The 19,564-nt window shown below is 41.5% G+C and overlaps 1 protein-coding gene across 1 annotated transcript in view; it reads right to left on the bottom strand.

The window, feature by feature from the left end:
- The window catches only part of ERC2 (ELKS/RAB6-interacting/CAST family member 2), a 2,322,684-nt gene that overhangs the window by 1,123,928 nt on the left and 1,179,192 nt on the right, over window positions 1–19,564 (bottom strand). The window contains exon 10 of the mRNA XM_078661584.1: window positions 14,027–14,167. Within this exon, the coding sequence (XP_078517710.1) occupies window positions 14,027–14,167 (141 nt within the window). The remainder of the gene's footprint in view (window positions 1–14,026; window positions 14,168–19,564) is intronic.

Here is a 19,564-nt window from a genome sequence, read left to right as displayed (position 1 = left end):
CCAGATATCCCTTGTTGTCACTTTGTGCTCATGGTGCTATTTCACTTAATTCTTTAAAAATCAATGTCTCTGTTTTATTGATAGGATTTTTGTCAATTTGGTTTCAAATATATGTATTAAAATATAATCTATTTTTCTAAGTTGGTTTGAGATTTTTCTTGGGTTTTGTTTTTACTTTATTAAGGTTTGTGGGCTGCATAACTACTTTACACCTTGCCTCTAAGTTAAGCCTGACTGTGTGTGTGCCAAGTTACCCTAGGTTAATTCTGTGACTTTTAGTGGTTCTCCCCGCAAGGGATTGTGGCTGTTGCTTGACCAGGGCTCACACCCCAGTCAACCAACAACCCCATTTCTCAAAGCATACAAGGATGAACTACCCTCTCTGCATTTACTACCCCTTGGTGATGGGTTGCCTCGTCATAAGTGCCTATTTCTACATTTGCAGTGCTCCCGAGCAGAACAGAGGGCAACGTCTCATTTGGTTCACAGGAGACAGGACAGCAATGGGATAATAACATGTGGGAAGTCTGGGCTTCGAGGATAGCTTTAGCAATATTTATAGAATTTGACTCAGTGCTCATGTTGCATCAGCTTCCTTACCTTTAGGGTGAGACACCCTCATGTTTGCAATGCTCAACCTAAGAATGAAGTCTAAAGCAATAAAGCATCCAGAGCAAAGAAACACCCACAAGGGAATTCAGTTCCAACTTCATTTGCACTAAAGCCTCTTCATGAATTCACTGCCACAGCGCTATTGGTGTCTGAGCTCCAGGCTGTGGCTGTTCATGTACGATGAACTGGCTCATTCCTGCACCTGTTTGAAGCATCCTGATATGCTTTAGCACTAACACTAACAATGTACAAATGTGAGGGTGCACCACTGCTGCATGGCCTTTCACCTCTACCTCCACCCATCACAAACCAACTGACCACAGGAGAGGGTGGGAGCTGCCATAGGCAGCAAAACCAAGATAACTCAAGCAGCATTAATGGGTTGGGTTGCCACTTCAGTACCCTCAGAACTGAGCACAGATGAAATCCACAGACCCAGGGATCAGGAACAGCAGAGAGAAGTAGCCACCGGTGAACAGGCTACTTCCTCAGCTTCACAGATTGCCTCCAATTGGAGCCAGGACTCCTCGCTCGATTCATATTCACTTATTGTGATGTCGTTTCCAATCACTTTAATCCCATCTAGCAAGCTCCCCTATAACTGCCTATTCATATTTCTTAAAAAGTGCAGAATTTTGTGTGAGAGTAATTTAAATAGGATTCAATAATCTTTTTTTTTATTATTATTATTTTTTTTTACTTTTGTTTTTATTAAGGTAATCACATTATAAGCAACTACATGCCATGGAACATCAAAGGATTCAATAATCTTAACAAAGAATCTGAAATAGGTTTTTCCCAGACTTTCTTAAAATCATTGACCCACTAGCCAAAACACTACTCCACCTGCACAGTCATGTCGGCTTCTCTATCGTTCCCCACACAGGGGATGCCACGTTTCAACTTCTGATAAAGGTCAACAACTGTCTTCTAGGATCATCCACCTATGGGAGTTTCTTGAATAACCAGTCTGTTGCCTCATAGGTTGTAACTTGTCTGTCATATTCTTGAGTTTATCATGGGAAGCAAACTTATATTTTCTGTACTTAAATGCAATTTTACCACTTCAAGACCCAAAAGATTTTTGGCAAAAAAAGGCACTCGCCATAAGAGATTTTTCTGGCCTGCATCTGTATGTAAGTTGCATAGTCCAGTGTGCTTTCTGGCAGCTAGTGCTGCTTTCGCAATGAGGTAGATAGGCCAATTAATTAAAATGACACATTTAAAAGAAGCTCTGTTTGCTTCTCCATCTTTGTCAGCAGCCTGAAACATTTGCCCTTAAATTGTGCCTCTATAAAAAAGTTTTTATGTAACCTGCAAGAAATACTACATGAAATATGTTCCTTAGGTTTTGTAGTTTATTGTGAGCTACCCTATTACATTTTAGGAAGTGAGGTATAGATCTGTTTGGGATTCCTCCACTCCTGAGATATTTCTTCTTTTCTTGTCATTATAGCTGCTGAATGTTGCTTATATCAGATACATGGAAAGTTCTCATTTGCCAAGCTAGCATTATGTTAGAGAAAATAATATCGCTCTTTAAATCTCTAAGTAGTTACTTATCCTAATAATTGCCCAATGGCTCTAACTTCCCAACATTAATCTATGAATCAGTATATAAGGGATCCTGCGTTTAAAGGTGATGCAGGGTCATCAGAAGGGAAGGGCAGTGGGGATATTATTCCCCAGCCCCTGTCCTTTTCCAAGGCCTCATGATTGTGCTTCAACGTTCATTTATATATTTAAAGAAAAGCCTGCCCTGTTTATCAATTATGAGTAAACTAACATGGCTACTACTAGTAGGTGGTGCTAGATGTTGTATCTGTCATGTCATTGATTTTTTTTTTACAAATACATCTTTTACACTTAGAAACAGGTGCTTGTCCTAAAGAAAGTCACCTCGAAATTGTTGAGGCAGTCCAACAAAACAAATTACATTCCTGAATCAATGTCTTTAGTTTGACTAATCCATTGTGCAGGGTAACATCACTACTTTATCTTCTGTGTTTGATAGCTGTGCTTGAGATTCTCTTACATCCAAAGAACTCTCCTGGGAGTGCACCCTGTGTTGCTTCACGAACACTGAACGTCTGCTTTCCCAACTTCTTTCAGGAAATGATGTAAAATATTTATTTTGTTTTTATGGCTTGTATTTCACACTTTAAAACTCCTAACAACTCACAGGGTGTGGTCAATGGGTTATTACATCAATATATGGAGACAATCTTATTGGCTTTTTCAACTGCTTTAAACACACTCAGAATTGTTCTTTTACTCTCTTTGGGCCGTATAATGTAGCCATAAGACCCAGGGGGGCTGCTGCACTCCCTGCAGCTCACCACTACACTTTTGTAACATGGTGGTGGGGCCCTTTGCCAGACTTGTAAAAATATGCAAACAAGCCCTTGAAGGGTATTATGGTGTGTTCCTGGCTGGGAGCAGTGAATGATAAATGAGAGGCTTCTGCCGCTCATTTATTATGAAATTTTTCTTAATTATTCTTCTGGAATTGCGATCCCATCAGGGATATACCTCTGATTAAGTATAGTTGTTAGTTGTGGGCTGTAGGGGGAGCCCCAAGGTCTCAGCAGTTACTGTTGAGCTCCACGTCAGCACTCATCCTGGGTGCTGGTGGGAAGTGGCCATTTCTATCTTTCCCTGGGCACCCAGGTACCATACGGAGCAGACCCAACTTTTTAAAATGTTGGAACCCGCAGGGGGAATCCCAATTCCACCAGTTCCCAGTAAGCACCCATCCAGGCAGGAGCCAGCAACAACGAAAGTGCTCCTGTCCTGGGAGCAGAAGTTGAAACAGCTCCCTCAGAGAGAGCAACCACTCTTACCTGTCTGCACGTGCAGGCAGGGTTGTAAAGGCATTGTTTGCTCCCTCCCAGCTGGAGCATTTCCATTCCCACCTGAGGCATGAGCTATACCTACTCTGGGCCCTGGGAGATGGGGTCCAGAGGGCCAATAAATGCCTTGTGGTGTGAGGGCAATGCACTGGACCCCCTCCCAAACAAATAAAATGGGTTTTGGCCTGGGGAGATGGGGATCATACCGGTTTGGGAAGCATACCCCCCTCTCCAATATATTTTTTAAAAAAACAAGCGCTGTGTCCTGACCTACCCCCGGGGGTTTTTAATTCAAAATGGTGGGATCCTGCCCTTTTTTGGTTTTTAACGGTACAACAGTACCCATAACAATTATCCATTTTTGTCGCCTCTTGGACCCCCCACCAGGACTATGTTAAGTTATGTTAATATATCTTGCTAAAGCACACCAATCACCCCCGAAGAGGTATCTCAGCACTGAAGATAAACAGAGGCAAAACCGAACTCAAAGATTAAAAAAGAGCTATCTTAAGCAGTTTCCTGAATTTGACATAAGCACAAATGTGACAAGGCAAGTAATTCCAATAATACAGGTCCAGTGACTTGCCCAGGAGTGGAAGAAGCAAAACGGGGCAGCAATTTGCTAGATTTCTAAAATCAACGTTGACCTTCAAGCTTAATGAATACTTCCGATGTCCATAGGTAGATTACCCGGTGCCTGAACAGCGGGTGCCAACTGGTGGGAGAGTAAGGCTGTAATCTATGGAAGACAGAAATCCAAAAATGACTGATCTGCAGGAGTGGTAAATTTTAGCTAAATTTGGTTACTTTTTTCCTCCAAAAAGTCCACTAAGGAATTACACAGATCTTGTGAAGCTGAAATAGTCTGGGAGCATGTGGAAGGATTAGCAAAATCATTGAGAATTTTGAATAAGTCTTTGGAAGAATTACCAGCTTGCTCAATTTGAGTAATAATATAAGATTTATGAGCTAGGTTTATCTTCCGGTGATAGGAAAACAAAGCTGTCTGAAAATGTCTTTGTCAATTTGGGATTTGGTTTTAAGGCATCTTCTTTTCAGCTTTTTACATCAGGATTTCTCCTGCCTCAGCTCCTTGGATTACCAGGGAGCATAGGGTCTAGGCAGCTTTTTAGATCCTGTTTTTAGAGGTGCAATGCTATCAAGTGCCATATTTAGGGACTTGTGAATTGAGGTACTGAGTACTCAAAGGCAATAGAAAAGGGGTCCGGAGTCACTAATCAACATTGTTGAGAAGCTCTCTTTCCACCTATTATCGGTTTGGCTGTCACATCAGTTTTCGGGATCTGGAACTGGATTAAGAAGTGATCAATCCAGTTTAGCAGTAGGGGAGGTTCACAGCAGAAAACATTACAATTGGTAAAAATTAGATCTAAAGTATGACCTGTGGCATGGGTCGGGCCTCTAATTTCCTGGTGTATTCCCAGCAAACCCAGATCCGAGATAAATTGTGCAATTTCAAGGTTACAGAAATCTTCTACATTGTAATTAAAACCACCCAGCAAAATAAAGTGTTTTGTGGGCATTACATGGGTGGCACTATATTCAATTAAACTACAACTGAACTCTTTCATTAGGACCCAGTGTGTGATAAATGAGTGCTCCTTTCCAACAGTCTCCCAAGGAAAAGTCGGCTTGGTAAATACCTAGTTCAACCCAGTCAACCATTAAAGTGTCTATAAACGACACTCTAATGGTATCTTGAAAAACAATTGCCCTGCTATCACCCAGTCTGGTCTCTCTATCAAGTCTAATCATGCAATAATTTCCTGGGAATGATAATGTAACTGACGGAAGGGTGGTAGAACTCATCCAGGTTTCTGTCAAAAAGCATACCTCTGGAGATAGGAAAGAGATTAAGTGCCAGAGTGCTGTTGCATGTTTTGGTAGAGTTCTTACACTGCAGAGAAAGATATTAAGAACAATAGGACCCTGGAGAGGTGCAGAGGCTCTAGTAGTTAATGGTGATTTTAGTATAACATCTTTTCCGATATGGTCGGTGTCATTAGCTTTGTTTCCTCAATGTCTGAAAAGCCAAAGGACCCTCGAATCAGAATGGAAAGCAATTCATACAGTGCTTAGCTAAAGGATTTATATAGGTCTAGGGGGTTATGGTATCCATGCCCTACCTCCCTATATGCTTTTATTTCATTATGAAGTCCTAAAATGGCTGCAAAGCATCTTTGTTGATGTGATGCAGCCAATCAGCTCTTAGGTTTTCCTCTGCCACAGCCACGGTACTACTGCATGTCTATGTATCCACACATTTTAAACTTTAATTTCTCAAAAGCTACTTAGCAGATTTAAGTGAAATCACAAAAAGCATGAGTCCTGAGCAAAAATCTAGCTTTCTCACAAGTTTAGTGTAATTCCATTCACCTGTTTTGCTATACCACAGTTCAATTTTTATGTGGAAAATTACATGGGGAAAACACATTTTGAGTACCTCACTTTTTATTAAGTCCCTGACAAATCAACCTGAAATTTTCCAGAAAGGTGCTGAGGTGGATGAACTTTTGTTATTATAAGTTTCATGAAGATTCGTCAAACGAAGCCAAAGTTATCAGTGAACCAAAAAATGCATTTCCTATGGAAACCTGGTTCTAACTATAACTACACGGTGGCAACCACCACTGTGTAATATAAATATATCTTTATACACACACACAAAAATATCTCCATGGTACATCTATGTGGAGTGAGGTAGAGAAAATGTATAGGAAAATACCTATCTATGTTTTCTCCCTCAATATTTATGTAACGATATTCTGTTCCGTCGATGTTCGGGATTTTATATTCCCAGCCTACACCTCTTTAAAGCACTAACCAGCTTACACAGTGGGCTCTCCCTAGCTCCTCTCTCAGTCCTCGCTTCTGATGCTTACATCTGCAGGAAGTTTAATGATAATGCCATCCCTCTCCATGCGAAGTCTATGCACAAGGGACCATGTACCACCTGAACGTTTATTCCTCTAATAACTTAACTCCACACCTATTGCTTATTGGTGCATTGGCCTTGCCTAGTTAATGTGAGCATTCATTCACACTGAGTAGGCCCAGCCCAGCCATGATCCCTAACAAGGACCCTATGGGATGTATGTCGTTACCACGCATGCTTTTACAACGCATGCCTTTACCATGCAACTTTTACAACGCAAGTTGTTACAACGACTTGCGTTGGGGGGCGCTGGATAGTGAATAGTTTAATTTACTATTCCAACTCCAGTCCCCGTGGATAGTAGGGAAGGTTTTGGAGAGTAAATTAAACAATTCCCTATCCTACAGCGCCCCCCAGCACAAGTCGTTGTAATGACTTGCGTTGTAAAAGTTGCGTGGTAAAGGTAGTGCGTGGTAAAAGTTACGTTGTAAACGCTGTTTACCACCCTATGGATGATAGATCTTTTCTCTTGGTGCACCCGGTGTGAGTGAGTGAGTGAGAGTGAGTGAGTGAGTAATCCTTCTAAACACCTCTCGCCATGTGTCAAGACTAACTAGGTCCAAGGCATGGAAAGTCACTCTGCTCCTCCAGGAATGCATCCTCCATATACCTCTATTCCAAGGAAGCCTGTGACCTAAACAGATATCACAGTTGTAACAATTCCTCTACATAATCTCACGTTGGGCTGATGCAGAATGTTCTATCTATACGATTTCCAAAGGCGCAATGCTATATGAAAGCTTTATGGGAAAAGATCACAGTTGAAAGTAACATAAATTATTAAAATAGGCACCAGGATGCATTTTTGTGATTATGGAAAGTATGGAAAAACAGGTTTTGCAGAAGCTGCAGGTGGCTCAACATGCAGCTGCTAGGCTTGTGTTGAAATTACAACGCCATTCCTTGGTCTCAGCTGCTCTTAAAGCCCTTCATTGGTTGTCAATACATAAAAGGGTTCTGTTTAAAATCATTTTCCTCACTTTTAGAGCCTATAGAGTGTCAGGCCCCAAATATCTACTTTTCCTGATTTACTCATTACACTATCGCTTGGAGTCTGTGATCCTCAGCTGCTAATCTTTTCAAACCTCCCACCTTTAGGTGTAAGACCAAAGGTGGCAAATATCTTGCTGTCTTGGGGACCAGGGCCTGGAATCAACTCTCCAGACATTTGAGATTCATTGATTAGGAATCGCTCTTCATGAAAACTTTCAAAATTTAGATCTTCACGGCCTCAGATTAACTGTGTCATGCTCTTATGCAGTGATCCTCACTTCTCTTCCACTCTTGCTGTTATGAACTCTGTTCTTTTTCCTCTTAGAACCAGGATGCTCCATTTGGAGTGACAGTTGTGCTATACAAATGCAATATTCATTCAATCATGCAATCATAATTCATGCAAGTACAGTGACTTGGAAAGGATGGCAGTGAGCATTGTTTTTCAGGCTTACAGAATTCGAGTCTGGTCTATTGCTACAGTCCATATTTTAAAACAATTGTAGTTCAGTCTGCTGCCTCGTGGTCACGGGGTTCATTAATTTTTACTGTACATCAGGACTCCATGAATTTTAAGGCATCGCTTCCACAGATACGAGCCCTTCCTGCTGCATGCCAGTGCTCAAGCACCCGCCCCCTACTCGACTGATAGTAGCCTGCCATATCTGCTCTACTGAAGCCAGAGTGTGGGCATGATGTGTCTAGACGTGAGCGAATATATAATCCCCAGGGAGAAACTGGCAGAAATGAGCAGATTTCGCTTGACGTGTCCTTGCTAAACATACAATGCGCTGTTTGTCCACAGACGAAATAAGAAACCAGACTCAGGCCACATTCACTTTTAGGCTGTATTGCATCAATGGATGTGGACACGTTTATACTGCATTTTATACAATAAATATGTCTCATCTCACGAGTGCACAGTAATGCACAATTATAGTGAAAAATACCTCACTGTCAAGGTAGGTTCAACCTGCCAAGATAGGCAAAATTCGTACTAAATCCAAATGGACAATAATCAAACAGTGTTGTTTTTCTGGAGAAGGGTAAAGCATGGCTGCCCTAACACCAGTGCAACACCCTAAATCGACTCAATATTTTTCTTAGAAATCATTGGCATGCATGCAAGACATATAAAGTCTGCTTTTTATTTTCTAAACTGCAAAAATATGCTTCTACTACAAACCAAACGTGCTATATAGAGAATGTTTACTTTAGAATGTAAATTAGAGTGCTTTTCACCCATTTCATCTGAAGGAGAGGAGTAGGACATATTATTTTAAATTTTAAAGAAGCTTTCATAAAATGACAGCAATCATTTTCTAATGGGCAGATGCTGCCCCGTGTTTAGTGAGCACTGCAGTAGGCCTTTCTCTTCAGAGATCTTCAATAGGCTGGAGTGGGTCAACACAGCATGTTCTTAAACTTTGGCACCAACCTACTATCAAGGCGTGTCAGTGACATTTTACATCATGATAGCTGATCAGCTAAGTTGAAAGCGCATTCCTTGACCTGCTCCCACAGTGTACTGCAGGACTAACGTCTATGGGATACCAGGGCGATACAATCCTACTGGAACACTTTGGTGGGCAGTACTTAATTTGTAAAAAAAAAAGTAAGTGCTGGGGATCTCGTCAGAAGGCAGCTTGCACCCGCCCATTTCTCCTGTTATCGCTTCCTTAAACAGAACCAACTACTAACCATGAAAGTGGGGAGAGGGTGTGGCGGAATGGCTAGAGTTGCCAACTTTGGAGCTGGGGAACCAGGTTTGAATCTCGGCATTGGCTCAGCATCCTGTGATTCTGGGCAAATCAATTAATTTCCCCGTAAATGAATGTGTCCTAACTGGTGCTAATGAAAACCACTGGGGTTGATGATTAAGTGCCAGTGCTGAGCACCGGAAACCACTGGCTCAAATGAAGCACAGGTGGTGAGAAACTTTGTGTATTCCCCTCAGAAAGGATCTTGAAATAATAGAGTTTGGAGATGAAGAAGGATCTTAGACACAGGTTGCCCTTTTGTGTTTCTGTGAGCAGCAGCCAGCCTCTTTCTTGCATTAATTATTTCTTGTTCACAGTAATTCGAAGACAAACGAACTGATAGGTGCACCAAATGTGAATGCAGTCACTTTTCTGTCTCCACCCTGTGTTCACAAGCAGTATGATAAAAACGATGCATTTAGGGCTTATGAATTGTTTCTCATGGGTGACTGCAATGAATTTAAATGTGGAGTTCAGAGGGTTATTCACTGAATACAGCTACTTCCCCGTAAACTATAAAATACTACTATATACCAGGGCCTGGGTATGGAGTTTGAGGGGGGAGTGGAAGAGGTGTGGCGCCGCGGCCAGGGCGACTGACGCTGGAATCTGGGGACCACGGTTCGATCCCCGGCTCCGGCGGCAGGTTAGCCCAGCACCATGTGACTCTGGGCAATAGCTCGCTTAATCTTCCCGACGGCCCCCCAGCGCCTAGAGACCCTTACGGGTGATTGTGCGCTTTACAAATGTGGACTTTTTATCTTTCGCAACCACTGGGTCACTCCAACTATAGGAAGCAACCAGAATACCACTGTGGAAGCCCAGATCTCAAAGTAAGCCAAACCGTACAATTGACAAGGAAACTTCCATGATAAAGCAAACAACAGTCAAGGGCCAGATGCACCGATGACCAGAGACTCCCTTCGAAGTTTGAAAAACAAATCTGAGAAGAAAAGACTTCAACATGGTAAAAACATGATTAAGGAATCAAATCGTTAGCAAAAATTGCATTGCTAAAATTAGGAGGAAATGTGTAAATTAGACAACAAGAAAATAGTTTATCCTTTGTATACCACAGATCACCAGCCAGCCAAAAGGATGGTTCAACTATGCCAGAAAGAACAGACCACAGTAAGTTGCCTTCATTTTATACACACTGCTCCTCCTGTAAAGGGAATGTTGTGGAACATTCAGTGTAGTGACAATATAGACACCCATCAGGGTGAGTGTTTGCTGTCCTCTTGGCAAAATGAGTGTAATACTCCAAACATCAGTCGGGAATGATCCCTGGACAGCAGATTCAATTTGACTTTGCTAGGACTTGATTGTCAGCAGGCATTTGGTTTGATTCGGGGTTCATTGTCATCAACACTTCCCCCTGGGTCCTTTGCAGCTTATTGTGACCCAGCTGCTTGAAGTATGTTCATTCTAGGAGAAATACTTAACAAGCAGATCTAGGTCCAATTTCCCTGTATACCCGGTCTGGTAGCTGGATCCCTGATTTCTGAAACATGATGCAACTTGGCAGTCGAGTGCAAGCCCCATTCTCTTCAAGCTTTGAATGTCGCAAGCTACCAACCAGTTCACTCTACTCCACTCAAAGGGATTCCAGCACCATCTGTAACCCTATCTCAGGAAGGGTTACAGAGCAAAGGCATCACTGTGTCTGGCAATGCCCTCCTCACGAAAATAACTTAGTGTGACTTGACTGAATCAGTCCCAAATGTCAAAACTGTGTTGCCAAGTTATGTTCCCTCCATGCTTCCTACCTATTTATGACTACCTTTGATACTTGTTGCCCAGAAGTATGCCAATTGGGCCAAAGAAGCTGGAAAAGTCACACAGAGAACCCATGTTTCGAAAGTCACAAATCCAAATTAGATAGCTTGAATCTGGTTATAGACGTGAGGTATCAGGTGGCTAAATTACATCAGGGGTTAATTCTGAGATTTAGCTACATTTACTAAATCTGAGACTCTACTTAATAGGAAAGTAACATTTTACTCAACAGATGTAACCCTAATGCAGAAGTCATCTTCTCAAATGGAAAAGCTACGGATACCACAATCTGTTTCAGTTTTTAAAACCCTTCTCTAAGCAAAATGGGGTGTAACCCCACACTAAGACTACTGATTGAAGGAGAGTCACTTCTTAGTAATTTAACAGGTTTCAGTGACGGCAGAGTGTCCTGACAGCGAGAGTTGTAGTGGCAAGGCTAAACGACAAAAGCCCAGAATATTTTGAAAGGCACCTGGTCCTCAGCCCATACCACAGCTCAGATGTCCAATGTACCAAATCGCAAAACCCAATGGAAAAACACGGAGTAGATATATCTCTCCACAAAGGGCATTACACTGTGTGGTGAAGGACAGGTAATGAGGTCCTAAGTATCACATCTGCCATTTCAGCTTCATTTTAGACTACACAGGAGCTATCAAGGTTTCCATGCAGGCACCACAGCCCTTTCAGGTGCCAATGCCAGAGTGCGACCTCAGTTTCAGGAAGGGCCTTGTCTCATTCGTGTTCCGGTGGACTGTCATCCTAGTCAACCTGATGAAACTTCCTAGCAGTTGAGCATGAAGAGCAACACGTCCAAAAGTCCTGATGGTTGATATTAATAGAATGTATTTATACATTAAGCAATGGGAATACATGCACCATTTCTGTATTGAAGACATTATGGAGACTTCAACTTTCCTACAGTCTTTGTTGACACTGGTCAAACAAAGAAGAGGAGGCAACATCTGTCCTTCAAATCTTGCTCCAAGTGGAGCACACTAATAACATAACGGGCGGATCCCAGCATTTAGATATTCGTGGTAGGTCTTGTGATCGATTTCTGGTGCATTCTCCTGATACCTGACAATCCTTCGACTCCTTATTCTTTTTATTTGGTGAACTTGTTGAGCAAGGAGTAGACACATAGCAATGGTGTACCTTAGAAACAATGATTATAATAGGGTTTTAGACAGGCATTTTCAAATTGGCTGCCGCCTAGGGGGTTGCTTTCACCGATGTGTCGGCTCCACTGACAATCCTCTTGGACGCAGCCTCACTCTAGTTGTGGAGTCTTGCAGCGTTGGGCCTCTTTGAAAACTTTTTCTAAAGCTGATTTTGTTTCTAGTCAGGTCCTGGTTTTAGTTTCTTTGGACTAAAGTAAAAATAATTAGTTATTAAAAACTTCTTAAAATAGTGAATTTCCACATCGCAATGTGATTTGCTCTTGATAGAGCATCTTCCATCTCATAAAAATTAATTTTGGGTGCAAGCAGTCCTATTGTTGTAGATGGGGTGTCATTCCTCACTGGGAGCAGTTAAGGAACTCTGTCATCCAGGATTAGATACATTGACTGTTTTCTGCCTTCTCCACCTATTGTTACATGCACTTTTCTCTTGCTCAATGTAAAACAAGGAAGCATCTGCACTGGATAAACAAATCAGTAAATAGATAGGTTGCACTCGCAAGAAGGCACCAAACTGCTACTAAAGCATCAAACATGGCCTACTAATAGCGAAAGGCCCTGAAGAAGACCCTTTTTGTGTTGTGTGTAAAATCTTTGCAACAGGAAGCAGCACATTCTGAAAGGGCTTCTTGTATCTCATGGCGGCACTGCAGGCTGTTTCAGTGTAGGTTGGTGTTACTCAAACTTTCTCAAAAGTCACTGGAAGGTAGTTATCAGAAGTGAGCTTACAGAGGCGGATGAGTTATTACTAATCGCCGTGCGTTTTATCTTGCATTTTTCTGGTAGGCCTTCTTTTAACAATGTCAATGCCCAAATGCTCCTCCTCCTCTTCAACACAATCCATTCTAGCCTGCCAGAATGTCAAACAAGCTTTTAACTAAAAAAAATGCAACACAACCTTCATCTCTCTGCCCGCCTCCGAGGATGATAATGCCTGTTATCATGCTTGTTTTATTACTTGGTTTCAAGGATTATCACGGCTTCCTGCCATCCTAATTATGTGTGCCATGAAGGCAATGTGATGCTTCGACTAATGAACATTGGCACATGAGTGTGAGCAGAGAGCATGGATAGTACCGAAACGACATGAAAACTATTTCACACGTTTGCACATTGTCACCATGTAAGGACCGCAACCCAATGATGAAATGCTATGGGAAAGTCTGAAAACAAAGTTTAATCCAGCGGGTTTCGCAGAAAGTGCACTTTGCTGTAAAAAAAAAACAACAAAAAAACACATAATTCCTTTACTTCGACAGGTCATCTGCTATGTTTTAACTTTCGTAGAATGCACAACCGTGTAACATTTTAATACATTCTTTAGATTAACGCATCAAGGAGTTCAAAACGCGCGTTTTTCTTTCCACAATTTCATGTTTATGTGTAACAAAGATTCTCAATATTGCATGGCGAAGGCTTACGATCGTAAGGGGACAAATTAATAGAGGTTTCAAGAAAAATAGGAATTATTCCTAGATGTTTTGGTTGTGAATTTTCGGAAAAATGAACTCAACTCGTTTAAAAAAAAATTGAGATGAAGACAATGGAATGTTTACAATGAAAATGCACTTTTCAGAAAATTAAGCATTCCCATAAACATAGCACAAGCGCTCGAGCATTACTGTTTTTATTTAAAGGAAACATCTTTTCCAAATTCATATATATAGACAATGCAGATGACCAGAAGATGTTTTCAAATACATTATTTGAGGAAGAAACCATTCCTGAAACTCGTAATGCGCAAGTTTGCTATCCCTTTGATTCAATCATCATTTCAATAAGTGTGAAACAATATAAAACTTGGCCAGTTTTTCAAGATATTCCACATTTTCCTTTCCAACTCAATATTTTTTGGGGGAAATGCCAACAGGACGCGCATCCCATACATACCTTCTGCAGCTGAGCTTCCAGTTTGCTGCACTCCTCTTTCTTTTGTTCTATGGCGAGTTCCAGAGATTTTACTTTGGAGTCTCTTTTCAAACCTGATGAGGTCAGCGTCGAGGCGTGTTCTTTGAGGTCGATTAGACTGGACTGAAAGGTAGGGAAAAACAATTGTAAGTCGTGACACTGAACAATCGTAAAATAAGTCCATGGCCGGCCTGAAAAATGCAAATTAAAGCAGACACATATGCACACTGACGTCGTTACATGCAGTTTCATGAGGCACAACAAAGTCACCCTTATTTGAAAATATATGTTAAATATCTAACAAAGTAGTGGTGGGGATGGAATCAACGATCCTCGAGTTCACGCACTCAGTTATACACGAAACAATAATGCTTCTTCACAGGTTTTTCTTTATTTGTTTGTTTTTTACGACCAATTCTTCATTCATTGGTACATACGATTATTTCATACTCGTTTCCTTGCGAACATAATGTGCTCCTTATGTCGCCATTTTAACAGTTAGCTTGCATTTATCATCACCCAATGCATTTCGGGTCATAAACCTCGACCCTTCGTCAGGGGTCTGTGAACAAGGGATAAGACAGGACCAGGAATTAGATGCTGCCACAAATGTCATAATGTCTAGGTGAGATAGTAGACGAAAACGTAAAAAAATGGAGAAACCGGAATGCAGAAAGAGTATAAAGCGGTGTACGCTTTATACTCTTTCTGCATTCCGGTTTCTCCATTTTTTTACGTTTTCGTCTACTATCTCACCTAGACATTATGACATTTGTGGCAGCATCTAATTCCTGGTCCTGTCTTATCCCTTGTTCACAGACCCCTGACGAAGGGTCGAGGTTTATGACCCGAAATGCATTGGGTGATGATAAATGCAAGCTAACTGTTAAAATGGCGACATAAGGAGCACATTATGTTCGCAAGGAAACGAGTATGAAATAATCGTATGTACCAATGAATGAAGAATTGGTCGTAAAAAACAAACAAATAAAGAAAAACCTGTGAAGAAGCATTATTGTTTCGTGTATAACTGAGTGCGTGAACTCGAGGATCGTTGATTCCATCCCCACCACTACCCTGTTGTAATAAGGCACGGTCAGACTACGTGTGACGTTCACGCACCACCACTATCTGATGAACTTTTAGAAGAACTTTGAATACTGAGTGCATAGGGATTACACTATTTCTCAAATATCTAACAAAGACATAGGGGCTCATTACGATAGGGGTGAATCCGCCACCAGCAGCATGCCAGTGGTGGATTCTCTGCATCTGCATAGGATATGATGTTGAGTACATGGGTTCTGACAATGTCGGCCAGGGGTGTCTTGTATATGTTGAACAAGGCGGGATTGAGTTAAGATCCTTATGTGACACCATAGATGATGCTCTTGGGCTTGGAGGTGAAGGGCAGAAGGCAGATTCTCTGGGTGCGTCCTGTGACGAAGGATGCAATCCATTTAAGAGTGTCTACCTGGATGCCAATATAGTGGAGTCTTCTGATGGGGGAGTGGTGGGATATGGTGTTGAACGCTGCTGAAAAGTCAAGGAGAATCAGGGCTGTTGTTTCACCCTGGTCGAAGTGGGTTATGATGTCATCCGTGGTGGTGATCAGGGCTGTCTTGGTGCTATGGTTAGTGCAGAATCCGGATTGGGAGGAGGCAAGTAGGTTGTTTCTCTCTAGGTGTTCAGTGGGCTAGTGGTTGACGGTCTTCTCGAGGACTTTTGCCGGGGAATGGGAGTATCGAATTGAGAAAGGTATTTTTGAGTTTGGAGGGGTTGGCAGAGGGTTTCTTCAGGAGGAGTCTGACCTCTGCTTGTTTCCATGTATCGAGGAAGGTGTCCATTGTGATGTATGTGTTGAGAATGGAGGTGAGTGCACCACTGACTTCTTTGTGTCTGAGGTTGAAGATGTGGTGGGGGCAGGGGTAGGTGGGTGTTCCTGAGTGAATGGAGGTCATGTTGGCTGTGGTGTTCTGCATGGTGAGTAGGATCCTGATAGGGAGCGCATGGCTGTGGGCAGTGTCCATTGGTGTGAAGAGGTTGTCAATTTCAAAGGCTTGGGGAGCAAAGTTGCAGTAGATAGCAGATATCTTGTTGTGGATGTAGTTCACTCGTGTGTTGCAGACTTCTTGGCAGACCATGTTTTCGGTGGATGAAGGGGAGGAGAACTATCTGACAATGCTGAATAGTTCGTTGGTGTGGTTGCACTTGCCTCAATCTGGATTGTCAGGCCATCTCTTTTTGTGTCCTTGAGACATTTGTTAAGTGCTGACTTGAAGGCGGAGTGGTCTGTGGCATTTCTGTCTGAGCGACAACTTCTTTCTAGTCACTTGCATTTGCATTTGATGCTCCGGAGTTCTGGTGTATATCAACTGGCATGTTTTGTGGAGCTGGTAGTATTGGCAGGTTCATGGGGGCAGATGTGGTAGCTTGCATGAGATAAGAGGCAGGAGTAGAATCATTTACAAAATGGATACTCTAAGGGCCATCATGGATCCTCAAAAGGACATAGTACTTTGAGAATAAAGCATTGGAACCCATCATCATACTGTAGGGATTCTGAGTGACTAGCTGCTTACACACATTGGTCTTTGATGCCATGGCAATTTCAGTGCCTATAAAGTAGGTATTCCGTGAAAATAATAACTCTTGTTTTCACAGACTTTCTCCAAGAAACACCAATAGTATACCGAAGATTGAACGGAACAGAAAAGATTGCTGTTAAGAATAGGCGGAAAACCCATTTGACTGATAATTTTCTTTAGATTTTGAAGGAAAAAAATACATTTATGAAGAAAAATACTGTGAGCCTACAGAACAAAGTACGTTCATTTTATGAAAAAGAAAATTATTGATTATAACCTAAACAGGGCGGAGAGGTTTCTGGTTCTTAGTGGCAAAGAGGAATTAGCCTTTGCAAAGGACCCTGATTGGCTGAGCTCTGAATCAGAATGGAAAAGGCACACAGTTGGTTTATTAGGTATTATTTGTGCTGGTAGGATTTTAATTTATGTGCGAAAATTCCTTAGAATATTGATTTCAGATTGACAGCTAATCCTGCACTGAAAGCTACATGTTCTGGGGACACAGAACATAGAACGAATGGGTTCTTCATAGTAAATCTGATTATGAATCCACTATTTAGGGCTAAGCCATTGTTAACTATATTCCAATAGTATCTATACACTGTGAGATACCAGAATTCTTGCGAGGCAGTATGCTAGCCCCAATTCATAAGGCACGCTCCAAAATCGATCTGAAAAAAGTTAATTCTAAAAGTCCGTCCAGTGGCTATGAGTAAATGCAATATCACATTGGACTCTACACAAATATCCAAGAGGACCAAACCCAATAGGCTACTATAAACCCAACACGTTCAAAGTCAGTTGGTTTGCTTTGAAAATATTAATGCTAGCTTTTTCCAGTAAGGTGGATGCTACATTGTCATACACAATAGTACCATTAAATGGCAGATATAATAACACTCTGGATATCAAAAATGTAATCAGCCATGCAGACCTAATTCCGGGTTGCATGTTCTTCCACATTTAGAACTTGGCAGAGGTGCAGCAAGAACTGAGGCTGAGAGAGGACTGTGCTGGGTCCATGGCCAAGAACGCAAACTCACTCAAATATTCAGCTAACCAGCCCTCTGCCCGAAAGGATGAATCAGTGACATTGGATGAAGTGGAAGATGAAGTGTCAGTGGTGTCTAAATTCAAACGCTACAACCAGTTGGTCAAGGTGGATACGAAAAAATAGAGAGAGAGGGTGATGTGTAAAGTCACATGCCAACAGAGGACTGACAACCAGTTCTGTAGAACCAAACGCATCCAGTCAACTTGAAGTTCAGGCCTCACTGAAAGTATGTGCAGTCAGTCTGTGGACCAATGCCTGCTCTTAAGCTTTTACAAACATTAACATAGGGGAAGGGGTCCCTTGTGGACCCCTTCCCATTTGCAAATGGGTTACCACCTACTTGAAGTAGGTGGTAAAATGCGAATTTTTTGCGACCGCCTTCAAGGTCACAAAACATTCATGCATTCCGTCAGGATTCGCCATTTGGAAGGGACGCCCTAAACACGCACCTTCCAAATAGCCAGCTCACTAACGCATTTTGCGATTCGGTGTTACCGAATCACAAAATTGGGTTTGATGCATTGCAAAAGCATTTTTTGCAATTGCAAACGGGCCGATTCTGTGAATCAGCTCGTTTGCGAAGAGAACAATGCTGGATGCATCTGGCCCTTACTCTCTTGAGCATTATTGACACATTATGGAGAGGAATGCATATCTTTATTAACAATTTTAAAGATTTGATATCAAAGCTTTTGTACAAAAACCTGAAAAGTTCAAAAGCCTTGTCAGTCACCCACGCAATTTTGTATTCGACAAAAGCAGCTGGAAGCTGCTGTACTTTAGGGAATTATGTTCTACAGTGAAGTTTGCAATTATATTAATAACTTCAAGTATTTATCACATTTTAGAAAAACTTAAACGTTCCACATAATTGTCTGTAACTTCGTGCTTAAAGTTACATGCACCAGAGTTAACCTACATCTATAAATTCAAGTGTAGCCTCTTCTCTGGCAATAGAATAGAGATACAGGTTCTGTTCACAGTGTACTCAAGCATTTCTAAATAACACTTTGAACTATTTGATCATGCATGTAATGGTTATCTATATATGTATATTTTCCAGCATGCACCAAACTACAAATCAATGGAGAGTGTTACTACAAAATTGTGTGCGTTACCGGCTGGCAGGTGCTAGGGGAATCACTAGGGAAAGAGAAGCTAGTGAAACAGAAGAAAGTGATTAAATGGCCTCCACTGGACCCAATGAGAAATGAAAGAAATAGAGAAGAGGGGCGTACAAGGTCAGGGAGGTGTGCTCCTCAGGCAGGACAGGTACAGGGAGATCATACGCCAAAATTATTTATTTTTAATTTATTAGGGTCTGGTTTCTATGTTGTGTTCAGGAAGACTATTACACAGATATTTGAAAGTCATTATACACACTATTTAAATGTGATATACTGGTTTACCAAATATTATACATCTGATATTTTCATTCCATTTATGTGTAGGTAATATAGACTTTTAATATACTTTATATTGTGTTTCACAAGGGGCGGTGAGGTTCCTGAAGGACACCAACTGGCTTGATTTAGTTATTCATTTGAAGCCCATATCTCTAGATCTGGCCCTTGTAGTCAGGAAACTCATATCTGTTGCTGGCCAAACACATTTTGTTTTCAATTCTTACCAATTTACAAAGGCTTGTCAAAAAAATGTCATGAATTAGCACACAAATAAAACTTTACAGCAAGTGCTGTTAAGATATTTCAGAGCATTAGGGTCTGGTTAGTATATTCAGAAAGAAAAAAAAGCAAGCACGATAAAAGAGCTAGTGGAAATTATGGAAATGAAGAAATTAATGAGGTTGACTGTAAGGTTGATATTAGCACCTTGTGGCAGGAATTGGTTAGGGCTTAGTTAAATTGCGTTTGAAGA

This window comes from Lissotriton helveticus, chromosome 9, assembly GCF_964261635.1.
Source record: "Lissotriton helveticus chromosome 9, aLisHel1.1, whole genome shotgun sequence".
Classification (NCBI taxonomy): Eukaryota; Metazoa; Chordata; class Amphibia; order Caudata; family Salamandridae; genus Lissotriton; species Lissotriton helveticus.
Note: the sequence above shows the minus strand (reverse complement) of the source record. Positions and strands in the feature narration are given on the sequence as shown.